At 61.9% G+C, this 23,114-nt stretch overlaps 4 protein-coding genes across 7 annotated transcripts; 2 read left to right on the forward strand and 2 right to left on the reverse strand.

The window, feature by feature from the left end:
* Positions 1 to 238: 238 nt before the first annotated feature.
* On the forward strand, positions 239 to 2,397 carry PRR15L (proline rich 15 like). The gene has a single exon (XM_075036431.1). The coding sequence runs from the start codon at positions 239 to 241 to the stop codon at positions 536 to 538; it is 300 nt and encodes a 99-aa protein (XP_074892532.1). The 3' UTR covers positions 539 to 2,397.
* Positions 2,398 to 2,526: 129 nt separating this feature from the next.
* Positions 2,527 to 5,714, reverse strand: PNPO (pyridoxamine 5'-phosphate oxidase). The gene is made up of 7 exons (XM_075036430.1): positions 5,582 to 5,714; positions 4,503 to 4,627; positions 4,313 to 4,412; positions 3,997 to 4,050; positions 3,568 to 3,696; positions 3,399 to 3,469; positions 2,527 to 3,324 (listed from the first exon to the last, which is right to left on the reverse strand). Exons 1-7 carry the CDS (start codon positions 5,693 to 5,695, stop codon positions 3,159 to 3,161), a joined length of 759 nt encoding a protein of 252 aa, XP_074892531.1. The 5' UTR covers positions 5,696 to 5,714; the 3' UTR covers positions 2,527 to 3,158.
* A 144-nt stretch (positions 5,715 to 5,858) lies between these two features.
* On the forward strand, positions 5,859 to 9,249 carry LOC142034719 (uncharacterized). Its single transcript, XM_075036437.1, has 7 exons — positions 5,859 to 5,911; positions 6,435 to 6,630; positions 6,744 to 7,159; positions 7,368 to 7,438; positions 7,604 to 7,849; positions 8,313 to 8,559; positions 8,687 to 9,249. Exons 2-7 carry the CDS (start codon positions 6,512 to 6,514, stop codon positions 8,794 to 8,796), a joined length of 1,209 nt encoding a protein of 402 aa, XP_074892538.1. The 5' UTR covers positions 5,859 to 5,911; positions 6,435 to 6,511; the 3' UTR covers positions 8,797 to 9,249.
* A 712-nt stretch (positions 9,250 to 9,961) lies between these two features.
* On the reverse strand, positions 9,962 to 22,014 carry SP2 (Sp2 transcription factor). Of its 4 annotated transcripts, XM_075036435.1 has the most exons (8): positions 21,932 to 22,014; positions 19,880 to 20,045; positions 16,093 to 16,168; positions 14,516 to 15,469; positions 13,613 to 13,913; positions 11,253 to 11,427; positions 10,981 to 11,174; positions 9,962 to 10,547 (listed from the first exon to the last, which is right to left on the reverse strand). In XM_075036435.1, the coding sequence occupies exons 3-8, from the start codon at positions 16,153 to 16,155 to the stop codon at positions 10,447 to 10,449; spliced, it is 1,788 nt and encodes a 595-aa protein (XP_074892536.1). In that variant the 5' UTR covers positions 16,156 to 16,168; positions 19,880 to 20,045; positions 21,932 to 22,014; the 3' UTR covers positions 9,962 to 10,446. The 4 variants fall into 4 exon arrangements, with proteins under 4 accessions (XP_074892536.1, XP_074892534.1, XP_074892535.1 ...); XM_075036433.1 differs by lacking the exon at positions 19,880 to 20,045; XM_075036434.1 differs by lacking the exon at positions 19,880 to 20,045 and having other exon boundaries at positions 21,926 to 22,014.
* Between the last annotated feature and the right edge of the window lie 1,100 nt (positions 22,015 to 23,114).

Here is a 23,114-nt window from a genome sequence, read left to right on the forward strand (position 1 = left end):
CCCCAACTCCATGCAGCCCCCCCAGTGCCCACCACGAGCATCCCAGCAGAGACAGTGGGAGAACACCAGAGCCGCCTTCGGCAAACACGGCACCGGGCTCCTCGCCGGCGCTGCCAGATCGGCAGCCCACCTCCCTCGTCCATCCCTGTCAGCTCCAGGATGGCAGGGCTGGGGGGGGACCAAGGGACCCCCCCAGGAGGGAGTACAACCCCCACTTCCATTTCAGGGGCCGGCGGCGATGGCCGACAGCCATGGCTGGTGGAAGCTGACCTTCCTGCGGAAGCGCCAGTCGGCACCCAAGGTGCTGTACGAGAACCCCGACAGCCACGCTGCCGCCGCCGGCGAGAGCCAAGAGGGTCCGGGTGAGGAGGGACCACCCGGCTTCGCCGCCCGCCTGGAGAAAATCGTGGACAAGAGCAGCAAAGGCAAACACGTCAAGGTCTCCAACTCGGGACGCTTCAAGGAGAAGAAGAAAGTGCGGGCGACGCTGGCTGAGAACCCCAACCTCCGTGCCGCCGGCGAGCGGGAGGAGAAATGACCTGGCCGCTTGTCAACCCCCGGCCACCGCCACCGGCTGTCCACCGCGGCTCGACTCCATCCCTCCCGGGGATGCTGGATTGTGGGGCTTCGGAAGCAGAAAGGACTTGGACTGGGGTTTATTTAAGGGAGAAACAAGGACCCTGTTTAATTGCAGCCCCCGGGCTCGCAGAACCCCAGGGGCAGAGGGAGAACCGGGGAGCGGAGCCAGGTGCACCCCCTCCTTCCCAGCCCCCCACGGGCAGGGGGGACCCCCCCCGAGGCTGACTGGTTCATACTGGGATGAGGACACTTGCCGCAGCTCGGTCACTTGCCATGGACCACTGGAGCCCATCTTTCACCCAGCTCTGCCCCAAGCACCGACGGCCCCGATCCCAATCCCCTCCTGCCCATCACTCCTGCAGGGGCGAGACCGGGGGACCCCCCACCTCGTTTCCCAAGCCCAAGGGGCCGCGTAGCCACAGGCAGAGCCACCGATGCCGCGTCCTTGCCATCATTTGCCCCCAAACCAGAGGATGTGATGCTTCCCTGCCTCGAGGGAATGACCCTGTGGGCAAAGTCCCCCTGCCCAAGCTGCCTCCGTGAGGACCGAGGAAGACTCTGGGCTTCCCGGGAGGAGCCGTATTCCCATCAGCATCCAGGAATCGTTCCCTGTTCCAGGAAGGGGAGAACTGACCACGGAGCACGGTGCCAGAGCTGACCCCGGGGACAGCCGCCACGGCCGATCTGGCAGCCCCGGCGTTTGTTTGGGTTGGAAGCTAAGCCTATAGTCAGCTCTCGCGACTGCTGATAATTAACTGTTGTTAATAAACAAGGTCTGGAAGCAAAGGCGGCTCAGAAGCGCAGGCGGTGGGGGGGGGGGGCTAAGGGCTCGGCGGACCCCCCCAGCTCCAGCCTGGCAGGGTCGAAGGGCTGTGGGTCCCTTCTGGGACCCCGGTGGGGAGCGGTGCCAGCCGCTGCCAACGCAGGGAATCCCTGACCCTGCAGAGGCAGGGGACACGTGGGGGTGGCCGTCACCAGCGCTGCCAGCCCGGGGTGCCCACCCTGCGGAGCAGGGTGCGGCCGTGCCTGAAGTCAACAAGAGAAACCACTTCCCAGCTATTATAAAAGCCGGACGGTGCCAAGTGCCGGAGTCCAACCCCTCCTTCCCCGGCACAAACCCTGTGCCAGGGCGGCCCAGGCCCCCGGCAGCCCCCACCCTTCGCTCTGTTTGCTCTGCCCGCACCCACCGGCTCACAGAACTGCTCTTTGTCCTGGGCTGGCAGCGCTGGAGGAATCCTGCCCGAGAGGGAAGGGAGGGAGAGGGAAGGAGGAGAGCTGTCAGCACATCGGCTCGTTTATGCCCATCACGGTGGTATCTGGGCTCCCACCATGCTCCTAATGCCGGGATGGGTGGGAGACCTGGCTCTGCTGACATCCCCATCCCCAGCAAAGCCCCCAGCCCCTTCCCAGGACATCAAGCTACCACCTCACGCTGTCCCCTCGAGGTGACGCCGGAATCCACACCGTCCCCTCCTGTCCCACCGTGGCGGCTGTCCCTGAGGAATGAACGCAGCCGGGAGGGACCCAGGCCACCCGGCGAGCCTGTGACAGCGGCACAAGGTGTGTGACAGCCCCCGTGGCCACCTAACCCGGCTCCCCCTCATCCCGGGGCCGAAATCCCCCCAGTCACCTCCTGCTGCTACCCACCACGGGGCTTTGCCCACTACGGCACGGCTGGGAACCCACCGGGGGACCCCCAGCCACTGTAAAGCCCCGGGGCACGATCCTGCCCCAAGAGCCAGCAACTGGGGAGTAAACACAGAGGCAGGGAGGACGAAGGTTATCGGGACCCAGTTTCACTGGGATGTGGCCCGGAGGAGTGAGGGCAGCACCCTCTGCCAGGTCCACAGGCCGGGATTCCCGGTTGCACCGAGCTCCAGCTGCCGGAGAGCGCAGCCTGGCCCTGCGTGGGTAAATATTAATCCAAACCCACTGCACAGCTCCGCACCGATCGGGATTTATTTTTCCCAAGCTCAGACAGGCAGCTGTGGGGCAGACAGGGAGCGGCGCCCACCTGACCCCCTCCCCGAACAAGCAGGCTGAGGCTCGGGGGTCCCACAGCCCTGGGGAGATGGGGTGCGCCGGTGGCAACACATACAGCCAGCCACGAACACCAGTGACATGGTGGTGACATTAAAGCTGGAATTAAATAAGTTATTGCACAGACTGAGCACATTGCACGGTTCTAGCTAAAACACGAGGCACGAGCGGTGGCAACAGCAGGGCACGGGCAGGGGGTTCGCTGGGGTCTTTCTTGGTCCCTCCGCATCCCTCCATGATTAATTAACCACCAGCGGCACTGGGAGCAGTCGCTCCCCACGTGTTGGCGAGGGGAAGCAGATGGTCTCTGGGACACACCTGAGGCTCTCACCCCCCCAGGGAGAAGCGAAGGGAGGCAAAGGGACTCTGGGGCTGGACCAGAGCCCCCCGCCAGCACCCCCAGAGCTCAGCACACATCTCCCAGGGGACAGCAGAGCAAAGCCAGCCCCGTTCCCCTGGGCACGATGGGGGACAGGCAGGCAGGTTTGGCACAGGTGACGCTCCCGATCGGGCGAACGCGGCTGGAGACAGCGGCGGCCTCATGGGGCAAAGCGCTCGAAGACCCATTCGCCCTCTCCCCGGTGCGTCATGTCTCCCAAGGGGGCCGAGCTGTCCCGCAGGCGTCGGAAGACGATGCGGTCGTGCAGGCGGTTGGTTTGGCCCTGCCAGAACTCCATGACATCCGGATTTAGGATGTAGCCCCCCCTGGCAGAGAAAGACAGGGCTTTAGGGGGGGCCCATCGGCGGGCAGCATCCTGCCCACAGCCCCCACGACTCACCAGTATGCTGGCTTCGGCACTGTCGTATCCCGGTACCGCTCCTCGAGCTCTGCGTTCTTCTTCCTTAAATACTGTGGGGAAGGGGAAGGTGGTGAACACGGCGGCTGTGGCAGCCCTGGTTCTCCCAGCCCCTCCGGTCACTGCCATGAGGAAAGGGACGAGCGCTCACCTCCCTGTCCGGAATGACGGTGCTCTGCTGGCTGACGACAGCCCCGATTTGGCTGCTCTTGGGACGGGAGTGGAAGTACTGCTCCGATTCCTCCTCCGGCAGCCGCTTTACTGAGCCCTCAATCCGTACCTGTGCCAGGCACAGTCAGCCGGGCTCTGGCTAATGGGTGCTGAAGGGGCTGCGTGGGGTCCCAAGCGAGAAACCACCCCATTGTCCCCGACTCGGCCCCCCAAAAACACAGGCACCCCCATCCTGCCTCATCTCTGAGGGCTAGGACCCATCCGAGCTGACCCCCACCCGAATGTGTGAGCCCCAACAGCCCACCCCGAGGGAAGGAGCACCCACTGCCTGACACCATGCCAAGGGGGCCCACTGTGCTCCCTCTGCTCCCCCCGGCTCCCCCCACATCCCCAGGGGACCACGACACACCTGCCGGTTGAGCGGCTCCCAGTAAAACACCAGTGAAGCGAAGGGGTTGGCGTCCTGGGATGAAGAGGGGGGAGAGACAAGAGAACCGTCAGCAGACCAGTATTGCCCCCAGCTTTAAAAAATTCAGAGAAACTCCGCACTTTGCTGCGGCAGGACCTGCCTGCACGCAGCCTCAATGCAAACTGCGGACGCTTCGCTTCTCCGAGATCCTTGGTACAAAGGGGCTGGAAAGCCACCGTCCCTCCTGGGGACACCCCCCCCCCCCCCCCAGTACCCCCGGAATCCTCGCCAGCCCTGGCGCAGCCGCAGCCCTCACCAGCTCCTTCCCCTTACGGCTCTCGTGGTTGGTGAAGAAGCGGAAACCATCTTGCCCAAAACCCTTCAGCAACACCATGCGGGCCGAGGGCTTCCCGTCCCTGCGGCAGGAGAGGGAAGGCGATGACAGGTTCCCCCTGCGGTGACCAGGGGGGACACCCCCCCCCCCCCCAACATCTCCCCAGCCTCACCTGGTGCAGGTGGCCAAGCACATGGCGTTCGCCTCCCCGATGTCTGGGCAGCCCACAGCCTCCTGGAACCAGACCCCAAACTGGTGGATGGGGTCGCGGGAGGCCAGGTGTTGCTCCTCGAAGGCCTGGGGACATGGGGGACGCTGTAAGGGGGGGGGGGGACACACAGACACATACACGACACTCTGACCTTTGGGGTGACGGGTGGCACTGGGGGGGGGGGTGTCACAGCAGGCTCAAGGGCACGGTCAGCACAGGGGACGGGGTGACCCCAACTCTTGGGGTGCAGAAGGTGCAAGGAGGGGGGGGGGGACACCTCAGGCCTGGGGAGACAGGCAGCATGAAGGGGGGTGTGTGTCACCCCAGGCCTTGGGGAGACAGGCAGCATGAAGGGGGGTGGGTGTCACCCCGGGCCTTGGGGACAGCTTGGTGGGGGGTCACCCCAATTCCAGGGGCACAACCAGTATGGGGGGGAGTCACTATCCTGGTTCCAGGCTCACTACCAGGATGGGGGGGGGGTCAAGGACAGTTTGGGGGGGTGTCACTCCGGGCCTTGAGGACAGCCTGGGGGGGTGTCACCTCAATTCCAGGGGCACAATTAGCACTGGGGGAGGGGGTCACCCCAGGCCTTAGGGACATCCTAGGGGGGGTCACCCCAGTTCCAGGGACAAAACCAGCATAAAGGGGGGGTCACCCCAGTTCCAGGGACAAAACCAGCACAAAGGAGGGGTCACCCCAGTTCCAGGATCACCACCACCACGGTGGGGGGGGGGGGGTCACCCAGGTCCTTGTGGACAGCCTGGGGGGGGTCACCCCAATTCCAGGGACACAACTAGCACGGGGCAGGGGATCACCCCAGGCCTTAGCGACATCCTGGGGGGGGGTCACCCCCGTTCCAGAGTCACCACCAGCACGGTGGGGGGGTCCCCCAGGACCTTGGGGACAGCCTGGGGGGGGTCCCCACGACCCCAGGACAAAGCCAGGCCGGGCGGGGGGCCCCCCGCCCCCTCTCGCCCACCAGGAGCCGGTCCCCCGTCCCCCGCCGGTCCCCCTTGTCGTCCCCCCCCCCGTGTCCCCACCTCCGTGTCCCCCCGGTAGCTCTTCCGCAAGACCCCCAGGTCCATGGCGGCCGCGGCCGACGGGAGCCGAGCGGAGCCAAACCGCGCCGCCGCCCCCAACCACGGCCCCACCATCGCCCCGCCCCCGGGGCGGGGCATACTTCGACCACGCCTCCTCCGCCTCCCCAAGACAGCCAATAGGAAGCGGTGAAGCCCGCCCACCGGCGGGAAGGAGTGGGAGGGGAGTGAGGAACGCTGCCAGCCAATTGGAGAGGGGGTGGTGTGGGTGGGACGCGGAGACCCGGAAGTGGTGTCAGGGCTGTAAACAGGCACATGGAGGGGCTCTTAAAGGTACAGTGTCCCCCGGGGCGGGGGCGGGGAGGAGGCGGGGACAGGGATGGGGCGAGGGGGGGGGACAGGGGACGGGGTGTGAGGGGACGGGAGACACATCGTGGGGACGGGGGACAGGGGCTGGGGTGACACTGGGGGGACACTGGGGGCGGGGGGGGTAGGGATTTGGGGACACTGGGGACAGGGAAGGTGGGGACGGGGTGTTTGGGTCTGGGGGAAAAACTGGGGGGGGTGATGACAAAGGGCAAGGGGCTGGGAGAAGGGGGGGACAGGGATTTGGGGACATTGGGGACAGGGAAAGTGGGGGCAAGACGTGGGGCTGGGGGACACTGGGGGGGAACTGAGGATGGGGGGGTGAGGGGACGGGGGGCCTGTGTGGCAGGGCTCTGGGAATTGGGGGGAATGGGGACAGAGTGGGGACACGGCAGGGACGAGGGGAGGTGGGCACGGGGTGGGCAGGGGGTGCAGGATGGGGCAGGGAGTAGGACAGGTGCTGGGGGGCCACCCCGTGTCCCCCCGCCAGGTCCCCTCCGAGCAGGACGGGGGTCCCATGACCCCAGTGAAGTGCTGGGGGGCTGGTGCACCCTGACGCTGGCACCCATGGCCGACGGTGGGGCTGAGCCCCAGGACGAGGACGAACACTCGGGGGGCCAGGACCCTGAGGACCCACAGTCCCCCGAGGACCCACAGTCCCCCGCATCCAGCCCGGGCCACGGCAGGTACCGGGCAGGGGCACGTCCCCGTGTCACCCCCTGTGTCCCCAAACTGGGGAGGGGGCTGTGACCCCCCCCAGGAGACCCAATGCTGACGCCATTCCCTCCCCATCCCCAAGGGTCCTCCTGCTCACCGAGGACATCGCAGCCAGGAAAAGACCCCGGCTGTGCCGGGGCACCCGGGCCAGCCCCAGTCACCCATGGGGACCCGAAAGCCCCTGGGAGCTGGGGGGTGCTGGGGGGGGCTGGGGTCCACGGGCAGGCAGGGTGACGGGGCTGTACGCCCAGCTGCTGCGGGAGCTGGAGATGGAGGTGGAAGAGCTGCAGCAGGCGCTGGCAGCCCGGGACGAGGCCGTCCTGCACCGTGACCGCCGAATCCGGCAACTGGAGCTGGAGAACCGGCAGCTCCGGAACCAGGTCCGCAGTCTGGAGGAGGAAAACGACCTGCTGTCCTCCGGGGGTGGCTGCAGGGGACCCTTGGCCACCGCTGCCACCGCCACCAGGACCCTGCTGGCCTCGGGCACCGGCTGCATTGGTAACGGCAGTGTCCCCACCATGGGCTGGGAAGGGGATCCAGTTTGTGGGGTGGCACTGGGACAGTCGAGGGTGAATGGGGACAGAGGGATGGAAGGGGACAGGCACGGGATGGAAGGGCTGCGGGGGACAGAGGGGAGCTGCCCGCTCCCCCCGACCTGAGGACAGGGTCTGTCCCACGGCTGAGACCCCCCTCTGTGTCCCCACAGGCGTCAGTGACAGCAACGTCCAGTTCCTCAAGGGGCTCGTGGGGCTGCTGGAGAGCGACTCCTCCATGCAGGTGGGTCTCGGTCCCCACGGGGTGGGGGTCTGCAGACAGCTCTGCCCCCGTGTCCCCAACCCACGCAGCTCCTCACCCCACGGAGGCTGGGGACCAGCTTGCCCCCAGCAGCACTGGGATGAGCGGGACGCCCGTGGCCAGCCAACCCCCCCTCTGTCCCCACAGGTTGCGGGGCTCCAGCCCTTCTCCGCTCCCAGCCCTGGGGAGCAGGGCTGTGCCCCCGCCGACGTCCCACAGAGCCCCCCGGCCTGGCAGCTGCGGGCAGGGCTGCCCGGCAGCTTCCCCCCCTGCCTGGGCACTGAGGAGGGGGCCGGCAGCCCGGCCGCACTCACCGACACCGCCTGCCTCTGGGAGGAGAGCCGGGGGGACACGCTGCCCGATGGCACCCCGCTCTGGGCCTCACCCATCGAGGTGTGTGGGGGCTGGCCGGGGCTCCGGGGATCCCAGCAAGGCTTCTGGGGTCCTCCCAGGGATCTGAGGTCCCACCAGGGCTCCTGGGGTCCCACCAGGGCTCCTAGGGTCCTACCAGAGACCTGGGGTTCTATCAAGGCTCCTGCGGTCCCACCAAGGCTCCTGGGCTCCCACCAGAGACCTGGGGTCCTACCAAGGCTCCTGGGGTTCCCCCAGGGACCTGAGGTCCCACCAGGACTCCTGGGGTCCCACCGGAGACCTGGGGTCCCACCAAGGCTCCTGGGTTGCCACTGGGCACAGTGCTGTGGCTGGAGCAGAGGGGACAAAGGGGTTCCCCCAGCACACAGGAGAGGCGGCCCAGGGGGTCCCAAGGGATGGAGAGGGTCGGGGAGCCCAAGGATGGAGTAGGGGGGTCCCCAGGCTCCATCCAGGACCCAGACGAGAGCTCTCCCCCTTGCCGCAGGAAAACGGGAGGCCCAAACTGGAGCTGGTCCCCAACTCGGGGGTCTACATCACCCACCCACAGCTGGACGACCTCTCGCAGGTCTCCACCGACAAGCCCAAGCTCATGACCCGCCGGCTGCTCGATTACTTCTTCTCACGGGAGACGCTGGCCCGGTCATCGGCCACGGGGCAGCGCATCGCCCACAATAACACCACCATGGAGCGGCCCCTCCGCCTGCCCGTGGCCGTGGTCAACGCCATCAAAGGTAGGGGATGGGGGGGTGGGATGGGGGTCCCTCATCCCCTCCTGGTGCCGTCTCGGCCGCGGCGGTGGGTCAGGAAAGGCCACGGTGCCACCCGTGAGTGGGGTCGGGTCCCCCCTCCGCCCCGCAGAGTACGTCACCAAGATGTGCGGCCGCGGCTGCAACTTCAACGCCGTCATCAACAGCAAGTGCGGCACGTCCCGGCGGGCCGTCAAGAAGATGGTCGTGAAGACGGAGTGAGCCGAGACCCACGGGACAGCCACGGCCCTCCGGCCACACAGAGGGGATGAGCCCAGAGCCCTCCGGTGCCGCAAAATGGGGAGAAGGGACAGGAAGGGACGTGCCGGGGACGGTGGGATCGCACCCTTGTGCTTACAGAGGGGCTGGAGGATTCACCCTGCAGAGACCGGCAGGCTCAGCCCCACGTCCCCGTGGTGGGAGAGCCCACGGCCACACGTCCTGCTCCCTCCAGCAGCAGGGAGTGGGTGCTGACAGGGGCAAGGGCCAGTTGGAGCAGGGAGATGCCGGTGCCGTGCATCTTACCGGCCGGTGATGGGTTTGGGATTGTGGTGCTGGGGTCCCCAGGCACAGAGGGCAGAGACGGTGGCCACAGCCATCCCCGGCAGCAGAGCTGCTCCCGCACACAGCAGCGGCTCCACGCATCCAGCCACAGCCCAGGACTGTTTTCTTGTAAATAAGTTCATTTCCAGCGACATTTGGAATTCCTGTAAATAATCTCCACTTTCTTTCTGCCCGAGAAGTCCGGCAGCTTGCCCTCCCTGCAGCCGCACCGAGCATTTCGCCTTCAGCTCTTCACCGCCGCGGTTGGCTCTTGCTGCAGCTGCAGCCAGCGCAGCCCCAGTCTTGGCGGTGCCCGGCCCAGCACCGTGGCTCACACCGTGCCGGCTCGGGAGAGAAAGGACCCTCAGCGGCACACGCTGCACTGGATTTGCCTCTGGTGACTAAATTTATTTAGCAAGGAAAGCTCCCGGCTGACTCCACACTGGCCAACCAGTTACAGTTAATAAAGTATAACAGATCTGTCACGTAATCCAGAAAACAACCTCGGGCAGTTACAACTAAAAAATAAAGTGAATTTGTTTAATTTAAAAGCTCAAAAATAACAAGCCATATGTTTTTTAAACATGTAGTAAACACAAAAGCAATATAATCTATGATACAATGTACACTATACACAGTGGGGATGGTGGACAGCACACAGGGGAGGAAAAAGGGCTGAAGTCCCAAAATTCAAAAGGAAACACCTCGGCACTTGGAAACAGAAAAGTGGGGAGAGAGAAATCATCAGAGAGAAAGAAACATCTTCAGTATTGGAAAAGAAATGTTAGGAGAAAAGGGAGGCAAAGAAGATGGGCAGCATCTTACGAGAAATTAAATAAAGATTAAAAAAAGCACTCACAATACACAGTGTTTGTAATTGGGAGCAGGGAGCATAAGGCAACGATCTCCATAGAAAAAAGGGACCTTCCAAATGGGGTTATATAGATATTTATAGCTATTTATAGACTTTAAATATAAAGTAGGAATGTGCTGTGGAGCTTCTCCCGGCCCGCCTGCACCGGAGCATCCAGTCCCCTCCGTGCCCGGCTCCCACGTGGCCGTGAAACATTTTGCCAGGCTCCAGGCCACCACCGGGCCGCTCCGTGGCCCCAGGGATCCGCAGGGAGGATTGGCCCCTCGCACCCTTCAGAAAGGGCTTCTTCTGCGTGGGGGCCCAAGCGGCGACGGAGGAAGGACAGGAGAAAGTCCCTGAGGGCTCCTCTCCACGGACGGCCACGGCCGGGGACGCTGGAGTGCTGCGGCATCGCAGGCTGGTGCCCTCGTAGGGTCTGTCCGTGCAGGCAGGGAGCCGTGGGGCAGCTCCCGGCCCTACAAGTTCTTAGTGACCAGGTGGGTTTTATAGTGCTTCGTCAGGTGGTCGCTCCGCATGAAGCGTTTCTGGCACTGCGCGCACTCGAATCGCTTGTCACCTGCGGGGAAGAGCAGCGGCGGTCAGGGGATGGCAGCCGGCGTGCCACGGCCCCAGCAGCACCATCACCGACCCGCTTTTGTCCCTGTATTCCCCTAAACCAGCCATGGTCAGGAGAGTGGGGACTTCCCGGGGTGGCAGCAACACCCCCACGACAGGTCCCCTTTGCAGCCCTTCACCCCAGCCCCTTCCCACGACAATTCTGTCACCACCATCATCTGGAGAGCCCAAAGGCAGCAGAGATCCCCCCCAAGTTCTCCAGTCCCTCCCAGTAACTCAGTTAAATCACAAGGACAACTTGCAGTGGCCTAAAATCATCCCAAGTCCTTGGCTCAGCGCATCCCCTTGGCTCTTGCAAGGCTCAGGACCCTATACAGGCTGGGCCATGATTCGGGGGGCTGCCCTGGGAGGGATGGAGGGAGGGGGCCACAAACCTGTGTGTGTGCGAGCGTGCCGCTGCAGCTCATCACTGCGTGTGAAGCGCTTTCCACAGAAAACCCAGTTGCAGACGAAAGGGCGCTCGCCCGTGTGCAAGCGCACGTGAGCGCGCAGCAGCGAGGTCTTTCGGAAGGTCCTCCCGCACTCCGGGATGTGGCAGATGTGCTTCTTCTTGCCCGAGTCCCCCGGCCTGGCGAGGAAAGCCACAATTAGCCTTGGAGACGGGTGCCGGGCCCGCAGGGCTGCCCCTCTCCCTCTCCGTGCTCACCTCTTCTCTCCGTCCTTGCAGTTGGGGCAGGTACACGCCATCCGTCGCCTCTTCTCCCCTGGCTGAATCTCTCCGGACAGCGCTTGCTCCATCTGGAGCTGGATCTGGGTCGGGCTGAGGCCGCTGATGGTCAGGTTGTTGCCAGACACGTTCTGCACAGTCAGCTGCTGCTGGCCTGGGGAGGAAAAAGGGGAGTCAGGCTCTGCCCCTCCATTCCCGGGGGGGCCGTGCTGCGCCCACGCGCCGGTGCCCAACGCGTCTGTCCATGCTCCTCGTGCGGGTCCTGCCGAAACCCTCTGGAAGCGGCTGGCTGGAGGAAAGACCCCCCGTGTGCGGGACAGGACACCCCAGGTCTCGACACCCCCAGCCCCGCATGCAGCACTGCCACGGCCCCCGTGCCCCGCCACGTGCTGGTCCCCAAGCGGGGCCGGTAAGTCCCTTTTTTCTGAATATACTGTGCGGTTTTTCAAAGTTTTCGGTTTGACCCTTCGGGGTGGGGAAATGACCAAAGAGGAAACAAAAAAGAAACTTTGAAAAAACGTGCAATATATTGACCAAAAAAACGGGACTTACCCCGGACCCTAAGGGCCGCTCCACGCTCGGGTGCTCACGGAGGCGGCAGCCTGGGCCTTGCACAGCACCCGGCAGCCATGACGGCGGCTGGAAAGAAGAAGACGGGGTCAGCGTCAGCAAGCGGGATCGCTGCTCTCGGGGCAGCGGGGAAGAAGGAGAAGGAGGAGGAGGAGGAGCAGGACCTGACAGCAGAGCAAAGAAGGGGTGACTGCAGAGAGGGAGGATGGGATCAGGGGTGCAGGCAGAGCAAAGGTGCCACCATATCCACCGGGAGGGAAAGCGCGAAGCCAAGAGTCAGGGCAGCCCTTTGGCAGCAGTGCGAGACATGCAGCCGCTCGGGAGGCGGGCATGTCCTGGCTGAACCCAAGCTGAGACCCGACTCGATTCGTTTCATTCACAGGCAGCAGCCAGCAGGTCCTACCGGTCTCCCCTTCACAGCCGGGGCTGCAGCAAGGGCCCCCCGCCAGCCTTGCGGCGCGTTGCGGGCAGCAGCACAGACAGCAGCAACATCTGCTTGTGGCATCTCCCCGACGCTCACGGCTGGCCCCACATTTACACGCAAAGCAGCAATTAAAAACCCCCTTAAAAGCAAGCCCAGCGAGGACGGCGGCCTGCTGTGGAGCACGAAACCACGCTGGCCCGTGTTTTATGCTGACATCGTTTAGTCAAGCAAGAAAGAACAGCCTCCGACTGCAAAACTGAGCCGGGACTCCTGCCGGTTCTTGCTGAGAGAGAAACCACCGCATGGCAGCAGGTCTTTCTGGATCAGAAAGCAGATAAACTTCCCTCAGACACAGCTTCCTCCCCTCGGCTCCCCGGTGGCAGCCCACACCACTGGCCCTGGGCTGGGGAAGGTTTGCTGGGCAGGAGGGGAGGACAGAGTGGCTACTGGGATGTGTCTCTCCTGGCAGCGGGGAGATGAACAGGCAATGCAGAGACAGACATGCGCCAGGGCTGTCTGCGGCTCACAGACCGCTCCAGCCACTGGCCAGGGTCATGTCTGGCTATTTTCGGCTTAAGGAAGACACTTGTCCCATGGAGGCGAGGGGCTGAGTTCACTCTCAGGGAATAGTGATCTCTCGCTACGCAGCACAGAGCTTGTGTGTGTGACTGAGCCTATCCTGGTTTGGCTACTGGAAGCCCAAACCAGCAGCCATCACACCCGGCGGATGCAAGGAGATGTCCCGGCCCCGGGACCAGGACCTGGCAGGGTGATCTGCGGTAGCAGCTGCTGGCCCAGAGGTGCTGCAGGAGGGAAAACCCCGCTCCATCACGTCCCTCTGCCTGGCTGAGTCCCAGCTCCCCAGAAAAACAGACACCCATCTCACCCCAAGGGCCTGGGCACAGCTCAGCCTTCCCCTGCACAGAGCTCAGGAGCAAACAGAGCTGGTCTGGGCTCTCGGGCAGCCGCAGCCCCTGCGCTCAGACATGTCCTGCAGCTCGGCACGACCGCACAGCCTGACCCTGCAGGCGGCTGTCTCCGCTAACCGCCCTCTCTGACACATCTTACCAGGACAGGCTTGGAAACACCCAGCAGAGCCACCAAATAGATACCCTACGAAACACTCGGGGCCTCCTGGAGCGACAGGAGCTAGAGAAGCTGATGACATTTACAGTCAGCAACATTCAGCCTCAGGGTACAAGGGATCTGTTTACAAAGCTGCAACATCCCAGCTGCAAAGTGACCTGCTGGGCGGGGGGGGTGGCGGCTTTCTGTCCTCCGCATCGGGGAGCTGCCTAAATCCTGCTGTCCCTCCCACCCCGTCGCAGAGCAGGGCGCAGCCCACCTCCAGTGTTGGTGATGGTGACAGGCACACCCTGGACTTGCACGCCGTTGATGTTGATGGTCTGCATGGCCTGCGCCGCGGCCGCCAGCTGAGCCGCGTTCAAACTGATGATGCCTCCGGCGGGGGCAATCTTTGGCAGAGTGCGTTCCTTGCGCGTGGCTGGTTTCTTGCTGCCGCTCCCCGTGCTGGGGGTGCGGGACACGGGGCTGCTGCAAGAGGTCGCAGATGGAGCCACTGTCATGGCCGAGGCTTCCTGGAGCAGCACTGTCTGCAGCTCACCCGACGGTGTTTTGAAGTAGACCTGATGGGAGGAGAGAAGAGGAATAAAGAAGACCAGCCACCGCCACCGGGCAGACCCCTCTCCACCGCAATGGTCGTCCTCCGCACAAAACCCAGAAATCTGGGCCTGCGATGAGCCAAAGAGCAGCAGAAGTTGCCCAAGCATCTGAAGACCCTTTGTGGGCCTCCTGAAGAAAGGTCCTGGCCTTGCGCAGCAGCAAAGGGCTGCTTCAGCCTTGTAGCCTGGTTTCCAAAGGCAACACTGAAGACATAGTGCTACAGGCTGTGAGTCCCAATCCCCCACCTCCCTTCATCTCCCAAGAGCTTCTAAGCAGGCTGGCTCATCCCAACCCAAGCTGGTGGCACAGCAGAAATTTCAAGGACTACAGGTCCTGCAAAAGCAGGTGGCCAGCAAGGGAGACTTAATAAAGCCCTGCTGAGGGAACAGCTGTGTTCCCAACCCTTCTTAGACATCAGAGAATCCACACAAGCGGTGCCTAAACTGGATGCCAAGTTGGGAATGTCTGGGAGCTCACAAAACCCTTCAGCTTTCTAAAGCCTGGGTGAGGGCTCAGAGGAGAAACAGGGCAGAGGGACCTTGCAGGAGGACGCAGGAGGTGGTACCTGGGTAGGAGTGGGTTCCGTTGTCTGGATCTGGAAGTTCTGGGAGGATTTTTGGGGGACGGTGGGGAGCGTGGCGGAGGCGGCCTGGACCACGCGCAGGGCCTGCTGCGGGATCTGCACCACCTGCGACTCCTGCTTGGGCTGCACCACCTGTACCTGCTGCACCACGGCCGGCTGGCCGGAGCCCGGGCTCTGCACAATCAGCAGGTTGTTGCCCGCCTGGATGATGTTCTCCGCTGTGGTCTCTATTAACACCGTCTCCACTTGCTCAGCCACGGCCACAGCGGCAGGCTGGGCGGGTGACATGGCTTTTTTCCGAGTCTTTTTGCTGGGCTTCGAGGGGCTCTCTGCAAGGATCTGAGCCTGCGTGCCCGACTCAGCGGCGTTCACCAGGTTGTTCACGGGCAGGGTAAGAGTCACGTTGCTGCCGCCGGCTAACTTGACCACGTTGCTCGTGCCCTGCACCGGTGAAGCTCCACCCTTCTGCGCTGGAGCCGGTTTGATGGGCACAGGCTTGTGAGAGGAAGAGGAAGAGGTGAGAATCGCTTGATTCGTGCCCGGAATAATCTGGATCTGGTTGGTGAGGTTGGGCTGGACCTGGATGGTCTGTCCCCCCGCGGCCTGGATCTGGGGCACTGCCTGGTACTGGATGTTGGCGGACGAGCGGGTCCCCTTGTTGATGACAGTTGGGTTCTGAATGGCAAAAACCAGCTGCCCCCCGGGGTAGGAGGTGCCGACCTGAGAGCCCTGGATCTGGAAGAGGTTCCCTTTCGACGACAGGATCCCAAAGCTGTTCTTACTGGAGCCCAGAGGGAGAGGAGCAGGTTTGATGGGGACGAGTTTGCGAGGCGCTGGCTGAGGAGGGGCAGGAGGAGTCACGGCGGCTTCCACTGCAGGGGGACCGATTTTGCTACATGTCGCTGCGAGCAGGGCTAGAGGAGATGGCTGCGAGTCCTGGGGAGCCAGGAAGGAGACGGGCAAGTTAGAGACAGGGGCTAGTGCCAAACATCTGGAGACCAAGTCAGTGAAGGAAAGGGTAAATGCTCTCGGAAGCAATCCAGTCCACGCCAATGAGACACCCTTTATTAAGGGAACGGCTTAATTACCCATACCACGTGTGCCTTCAGCTAACCCTCCTCACGCTGCTTTTAGCCATCAGGATGGCGACTGCCTTTTAATCATGTGCCTATGTTCTTACAACCCCTATAAAGGTGCAAATACCCTGCAAGTCTGCTGGTATTTACACCCATTACACACACCCTGGTGTGTCACAGGCAGTTTTAATTCCAAGACCACCTTGTGATATCAGCTGCTAATGCAACCTAAGAGGTCCTTAAGGAAAACACAGCGTGGGGAGGAGAAACACCACTCTGGAAGAGTTGGCATCGGGGCTCGGAAACAGTCCAGAGTGCCATTCCCCAGCCTGTCCTGCAATCAGTTCTCCTCCAGACGCAGCAATGCTGGCTACAGGGGAGGCAGGAGAGGCCGAATGACACAGCTTTTGCTATTCTGCACCCCAGGACACTTCCCTCCGCCCCAGCGGGGAGCCAGGAGCCCGCCGATGCCCCCGTACTCACCTGGGCAGTGGAGGCGGCCGGCTGCAGGTATTCACTGGGGCTGACAGCAGCAGTCGCAGCCATGCTGTCTCTTGATCTGCGAGGAAGCAGCAGAGAGATGGAAGAGTAAGACCAGCAGCAAGAGCTGAGACCGCAGCTCCTCGGTGTGCCCAGCCCATGGCCCTGATGCCCAAGGGACTCTCCCGGTGTCTCCCTGCATCACCCAAAATGTCACACCTCACCCACATGCCTTCAGCATGGGGGGGGGTTACAAAGGGGCTAGAGAAATCTCACCATCTCATCACCTTCTCCCCTCACTTTCCTTTGACCTTTGTTTGCCACCAAAGGGAAATGCCAATTATGGTGAGCAACTGGCTGCAGCCCTCACTCATTTGCCTGCACCCCAGCACAGCCTTGACCTGAAGCCACGGCCCACCCCAAGGCTAACAGAGGCCATTGCTGCCCTGCAGAGCCCCCCCGCTTCAAAGAGGCAGGCACGCCTGGCGAGCTGACGGCTTCCCAGTTCCCAGCCCACACCATCTCCCTGCCGCTTGTTTTTCTAACTTTGGGAATCAAAAAGGACAGAGTTTTGGTACAGAATCCTGTTTTTGAAGGCTGGAAAAACATTGTTTCAATTATTTCGGTATGTTGTCAGTGCTGAGTGTTTGTAAGTCGTTATGTAATTAAAAGGTCACTTCAGGGAATAAAAAATGCTGCTGGTGCTGGCTAGCAGCAGGACCTCGGGAGGCTGAGAAAAGACGTCGGCGAGCGGGGAGGAAAGAGCAGCAGCAAGCGGCGCACGAAGGACGGGAGGTGCCCGCAGGAGCGAGGGCCACAGAGCCTACAGCGGTTAAATGAAAACTGCGCACCGGGGAGAGGAGAGGGGCGAAGTTACGGCGGCGAAGCCAGTCGCTCGAGGGCCTTGGCAGGCAAAGGCAGGTGGGGAGGACGCAGGGCAAGCGGCCACGGCTCCTCCGATGGTGCGGTGGGAGCGTGGGACGAGGCAGGGCCACCCCGAAGGGCAGCTGCAAAGAGGGGGGCGATTCACCGCCCCTGCGGCTTTGCTGCCTTCCTCTGTCGACGCTTTCCTCAGGGAGGAACAAGTTCACAATCTCTGACGCTCATCACTTCTGCTGCCCTGAATGCCGCAGAACGATAACACTGAGGCTGAGACTCTTCTTGCCACCAAGGCAGCTACAACAGTTTCTTTTTAAAGGTTTAAGACAGCAAAGCCAGGGAAAGAGACTCTTGAATCCTCACAATTTGCTAAATCTTTTGTTCTGGACTAGAAAGACATTTCATCCTTGACATTTCCTTTGGCAAATTCCCCAGTCACCCCCATCCAGCAGTTGCTGTATAGCTCAATAGCTTGATAATATTTGCCTAGATAAGGTGCCAGGGAGAACTTGTCTGAGCTCGAATGCTCTTTATTACTGCTGCTGACAATGCCCTGACTTTAAATGGGGAATTACGGCCATCTGAGGAATATGGATGCTTGGGGTTTACTCAGAGCATCTCTGAAAAGCAGCCCCGGTGCAGGCGAGCCGATAGGAAGCTGGCATTGTGGTATTTACAGAGATGCTTGGATGGCACGAGCGATGGGAAGCACTGGCAGAGGACGAGCAGTACAATGAAGATACAAAGTCCCGGATGGCTTATACCACATCATACCAGCCAAAAATTAACTGTTGTGTAAGCACAGCTAGTGGCATTTTGCTGCTTACAGGGACCGGGCAAGAACCGTGTCCCAGGACTGTGGCAGAGCACTGCTCTCTGGCTCCAGACAGGCAAAGTGAAGATCTGGCAGAGGTAGAGTTGCTGTTTAACAACATCGCACTCCTGCCCGGGGAGCTGCAGGAGATTCAGGGTTGGATGAGGGACTACACGGGTGAGGAAAACTGGGTGTGGGTTTTGTTTCAAATGGAGCAAACTCCATGCTCCGCAGCCCAGCGCAGCAAAGGCTTGGCAGCATCAATCGCAACAGAGGCAAGAATCATCAGCACAGGCTGGCTGAGGGTGACAGGGCCAGCACCCAACCTCAGAAAGGGCAAACTTGACCTTGCTTGAAGCAGCACCCACTGCCAGCACGTGGCTGCAGGAGCCCTGGGCAAAAGGCACATCTGCACTGGGAAAATAAGGGCGTTCTATCATTTTGAAACTGTCAGTGAGCAGGGATGGTGCAGGAGGCATACGCATTGCTGCCCAATTCAAGGGCCGGTCGTCACATCTTAATACAGCTTAAGGCTGGGAGAAAAGTCCTCTAGGTAATTGAGATGCAGTCAACGCTCACATAAAACCAGAGGTGAGGGCCCTCGGCTCCCCCTGCACCCCTCAGCCGTCCCACACGGCACGGACCAAGACAGACATCTCCCTGGGAATGCGAAGCCTTTCACCAAACAGAAAGCCACTAAGAAACCAAGCAATCGGGCCCCAGGCCAAGTCACCAAGGAGCCCGCTTCCCAAAGGCAGGCAGCTCGCCCCTCGCCAGCACAGGCTCCATGGCTCCTCTCGAAGCTCCGCAGAGGTTCTTTCACAGTCCTGCCGTGAGTGAGCGCATAAATCCCCAGGAAGAGTCAGGGCAGAGTCCCAGGCGCTTGGGACGGCATCGCATGGAAATTACTCGCCCCGTTCCTTAGCAAAGGGCATCCATTCCCTTGAAGCCACTTGCTGCCGCTCACTGTGGCAACCTCCCAGAGACGAAAGCATCAGACGCTCGTACCCAGCAAGCTGGCCTGCGATAAAAGGATGCTTTCTTCCCAGAAAGCCGGGAGCTTGTATGGCTGCCCAAGTTCAATGGCTGCACCCTCCCTTTCAGCAGAATTAGGGCACTGCTGAGGATTAACAGCCCTGACTACAAATAAGAGCAACGCTGAGCTGGCCAGAGAGAGAGACACATACCAGGAGAGATTCCATTAGCCCGAACAAATAAATAAGGATAATGACTGGGGGAGAAGCCCTGTGTCGCCGCAGTTGCGGTGTAATCCCTCCATGAGTTTCTCACTTGTACAATTTATGCCTGAATCCAGCAGCAACAGTTTCACATCCTGAGGGTGTAACGTGATATAAACCTGCTTACAGCGTGGTGAAACCAAACGGGTACCAAAGCACGCGGCTTCGCTCTCTCCGTATCTGCCCAGGACAGAACTGGGAAACCGGACTGTCACTGCCTGCAGGGAACGTTTCTGGATCCACCCTGGGGGATACGGACCCTCCTGAGAGGCAGGAGCTCCCTGCCAGCACCCTCTCACAGACGTTTACCATGAAACCGTCACCCGCTCTGCGTTACACGTTTATTCACGCCCCACGAAGAATTTGCTGAGCAGTTCGGGTCCAGTTCGCCCTTCTGTAAACGCCCAGCCAAGCCTCAAGCGGAAGAGGACTCTCCCTTAAGGCAACTGAGGAGCACCGATTCATAATTTTTTTTTTTTTTCTGGCCATCCTCCTCTTCCTCAGCTTGTCACAAGTGCAGTTTTGTATGGAAACCATCTCCCTACAGACTGGAAACAACAGCCGCCTTACCCCTTGCCTGCCTTCACCCCTGTAAAAGGGCAAAGCAACCAAAAACTCAGTGATTTCTGGCACAAGAACCATTTCCTTTATTATGTTCCTCAAACGAGCACAACCAGGACTCATTCCTGCCCCAGGACATACAGACCAAGTGCCTCGCACCCCGACCAACTGTCCAGATACCCTGAAGTCTGCCTGACAGCGCTTCGAGGAGCTCTCGGAGCCCACTGTGAGCTCACAGCACACGGAAAAAAAAGTCCACAGGACTTGAGCGATGGAGCTGTAGGAAGAGAAAACTTACCAACCGCGCCAGCCCATGAGACCCCATGTCCAGCCGGAGGAAACGCCTGCTAGCAGCCAGCTGGACCGCTCACACCAGCACGATTGGTAGGTTTGCTCAGAGGCGGCTCCTTCGCTTCTCACAAGAATTTATTTACTTTGGAAACTGTGCCATTATCTTCAATATTCTACAAGAGATATAAAGGGAAGAAATGTTTTTTTCCTTCCTAACCAGGACAAGCCCTTCTCCTCGGGGAGCTGCCAGGCAGTCCTCCGCAGGATCTACAGCTTCCAGCTCAGCGGAGGAGACCGGGACAGAGGCAAACGCTGACGAGAAGGTACCTGCCAGTCCTCACAGCCACAACCAACACCCCGTCCTGCAGCTCAACCAGCACAGGCACTTCTACACAGCTACAAAACTCCCTTTCGAGGGCGTTTGGAAAAGTTTTATGTATTTTAGACCATGATTTCAAACCCTATCACCACAATAGCCTTGTTACCTTCTCACGGCCCCCCTCTGAGAGAGGAAATACCACATCAATTTATAGACAGGGCACAAGCCATCAGTCCAGGTACTCCAGTTGCAGAGAAGTCTCTGCTCCCCAAAATACCCTTCCCGTCTGCCCGATGGATTTTTTTTGGGGGGTGCGGCAGGGGGGTGAACATGATCCTAACTTTCAGCACTCAGTTTAAGCCAATTGACGCACCTGATCCTAGTTACTGCGGTTTTAATTAGCACCTTGAGCGTGAAGGTGAATCAGAGTCCCCTAAAATCCATGAAAGACCTCAGCAACTGCAAAAAACTGCTCAGGATTATGAAGCTAAGCACAGTCATAGGGGAAAACAACACACCTGATGATAGCAGCCCCATTTGTTTGTCATGGCCGTAAGCAAGTATTCAAAGTCGGGCACAAAAGAGCTCAAACACCTGCATATTTACATATTAACAGCAGGAAATCAAGCGATGTCTTAGAATAAACTGGCCAGGATTTCTGTTGTTGTTTTAACTCCTGGTCTGACTCCGACATGCCTGTGACAATGCAGGCGTTACAGCCACTTGCCAACACCAGAGTTTGTTTTCTTCTTCCCTGATGCTGGGGGGAAACTCCCCAGCGCTTTGGCTGCGTTTAAGGAGAAGTAAGAGAAGAAGCAGCTAAAATAAAGCGAGCCAGAAAGGCCGCGCTGCCAAGGATGCACCGGCACACTGTGGAAAGACCCGCCTCGGGGAGGAGAGAGCAGCTCCTCGCTCTGCTCATCCAAGGAAGGAGAGGTTTTGAGGCGCGGGAGCAAGCGGATGGTGGGGTACCCTTGAGCAGCAGCTCCCCCAAAGCAACGACAGGCCCCGGTGGAAACTTCCAGCAGCATCAGTCTGTGACTCCCCGAGCGGACAAGATCCTGTTGCTCTGCGCATCCCCGGGGATCAGAGATAACCACCTCCATCCTTATCTCCCTGCTGCACCCCCAGACCCGGGACGGCTCCCCCAGCTCTGCTCTGCCCTGCCGCCCCCTCACCCCCGTACCACCAGTGCCCGAGGGGAAGGAACCCAAATCCCACTCCACGTCCCATGGGGATGGGGGGGGCGGGGCTGAAATGTTCTTCCCCACACAGCCCCCCCCAGTCCCATTCCTCTCAAATTTGGGGCAGTTCCCTTCACAGCCCCCCCCTCACCCCCACGCGTGGAGGGGGGGGGGTGTCTCCCAGGCCCGGACACCTGCTGCGCCCGCTCCCCACCACCCCAGCCCCCAGGGACCCCCGCAGCAGCCCGGATACCCCCGGGCCCCCACGGCCACGTACCGGGGCACACCCCCCCCATCCCTCCCGGCCCCTCCCGGCGGCGGTAGCGGTCCCCGGGGAGGCGGGCCGAGGTGAACGGGCCCGCCCCCGACCGGGCCCCGGCCCCGGAAGCGCCGCCCGCCCGTCCGCCCGCCCGCCCGGCGCTCGGGGAGGGCGGGCCGGGAAGGCCGCACGCCCCTTCCGGACCCGCTGCCGCTGATGCTGCTCGCCCCTCGCCCCGCCGCCGCCTCCGCCCCCTCCGCTTCAGCGCGCCCGCCCCCGCCGCGGACCCACACAAACCGGCCGGAGCGGCGGCGGCGGCTCCGACCCCCTCACGGCGCCATCTTCCTCCTCCGGGGCCGCCCGGGCACCGCCCTGAGTGACCCGCCTCTCGGCGGCCTCTTGGCCAATCCTCACCCGGCTTGCCGGCGCTGTGGCCAACAGGCGGCGAGATGCTTTATCGCCGGCCAATCCGCCGCGGATCGCCGCTTGATGGGCAGCTCCGCTGAGCAATTAGGACTCGTGATGGAGTGACGGCTCCGCCAATGGGCGCGGACCTCCGAGGTGACGGACGGAAGCGGAGACCCAATGGGAGGGCAGATCTCTGATTGACAGCGCGGCTGGCTAATGGGAGCAAGCTCAGCCTGTCGCCGTCCGCTGATTGATTGACAAACCTTCGAGGCGGAGGAGGCGGACTTCCTCGTGGGCGGGAGCCACCCAAAATCCGCCTCTCGGTTGGTGGCGACCGCCTTGATTGACGTGCAGAGAAGACAATGGGAGACGCGGAGCAGCCGAGCTCCGCTTGTGATTGGCCCCGCGCCCGTGGCGGGGAGGGCGGGGAGTCTGGAACGGTGAAGCCTGATGACGGCAGCGGGGTCCCCGCGGGGGTGGGGAGTCCCGGGGATCTCCGGGGGGGTCCCGGTGTGTGTGTGTGTCCCACCGCAGGCCCCGGCCTGGCCTCTCCTGGGACCCCCCTGGCCCCGTGCGGGTTCCCCGGGCCGGGACCCTCCGTGCCACCGTGGGGGGGGGGCGGTCTGCATCCGTGGGACCGGGGGTGTCACCGGTGCTGCGGCCCCCCAAACCCCGGGGGGCGGGGGGGCTCAGGGCTTTCTACGGTCCCGTGGTTGAGCCCAGGCCGGGCCTCACACCCACCCCCCCCGGCCACAAATGGGGAAACTGAGGCTCCGGGGGGGGCTCCCCCCGGCCCCATTACTGCACCCCTCGGGCTGGGCTGGCGCCCATCACCCGCCCCTCGGGGCTCCCTAGTAGGGTGGTGTGGGGCAGCCCCAGACCCCCACCCGCCAGGCTCTGCACCCTGGGGTGCAGGGGGGGCAGCCAGTGGGGGAGAAAACCGGGGGACACACACACACCCCAAGGCTGGTGTCACCCAGCCCCACCGCTGCTGAAGGACCCCATCACCCCCAGGGGTGGGGGTACCCTGTCTCCCTGCAAGGGCTGGGGTGCCTGGAAGAGTTTGGGGTGC

Source organism: Buteo buteo, chromosome 9 (assembly GCF_964188355.1).
Source record: "Buteo buteo chromosome 9, bButBut1.hap1.1, whole genome shotgun sequence".
Lineage (NCBI taxonomy): Eukaryota > Metazoa > Chordata > Aves > Accipitriformes > Accipitridae > Buteo > Buteo buteo.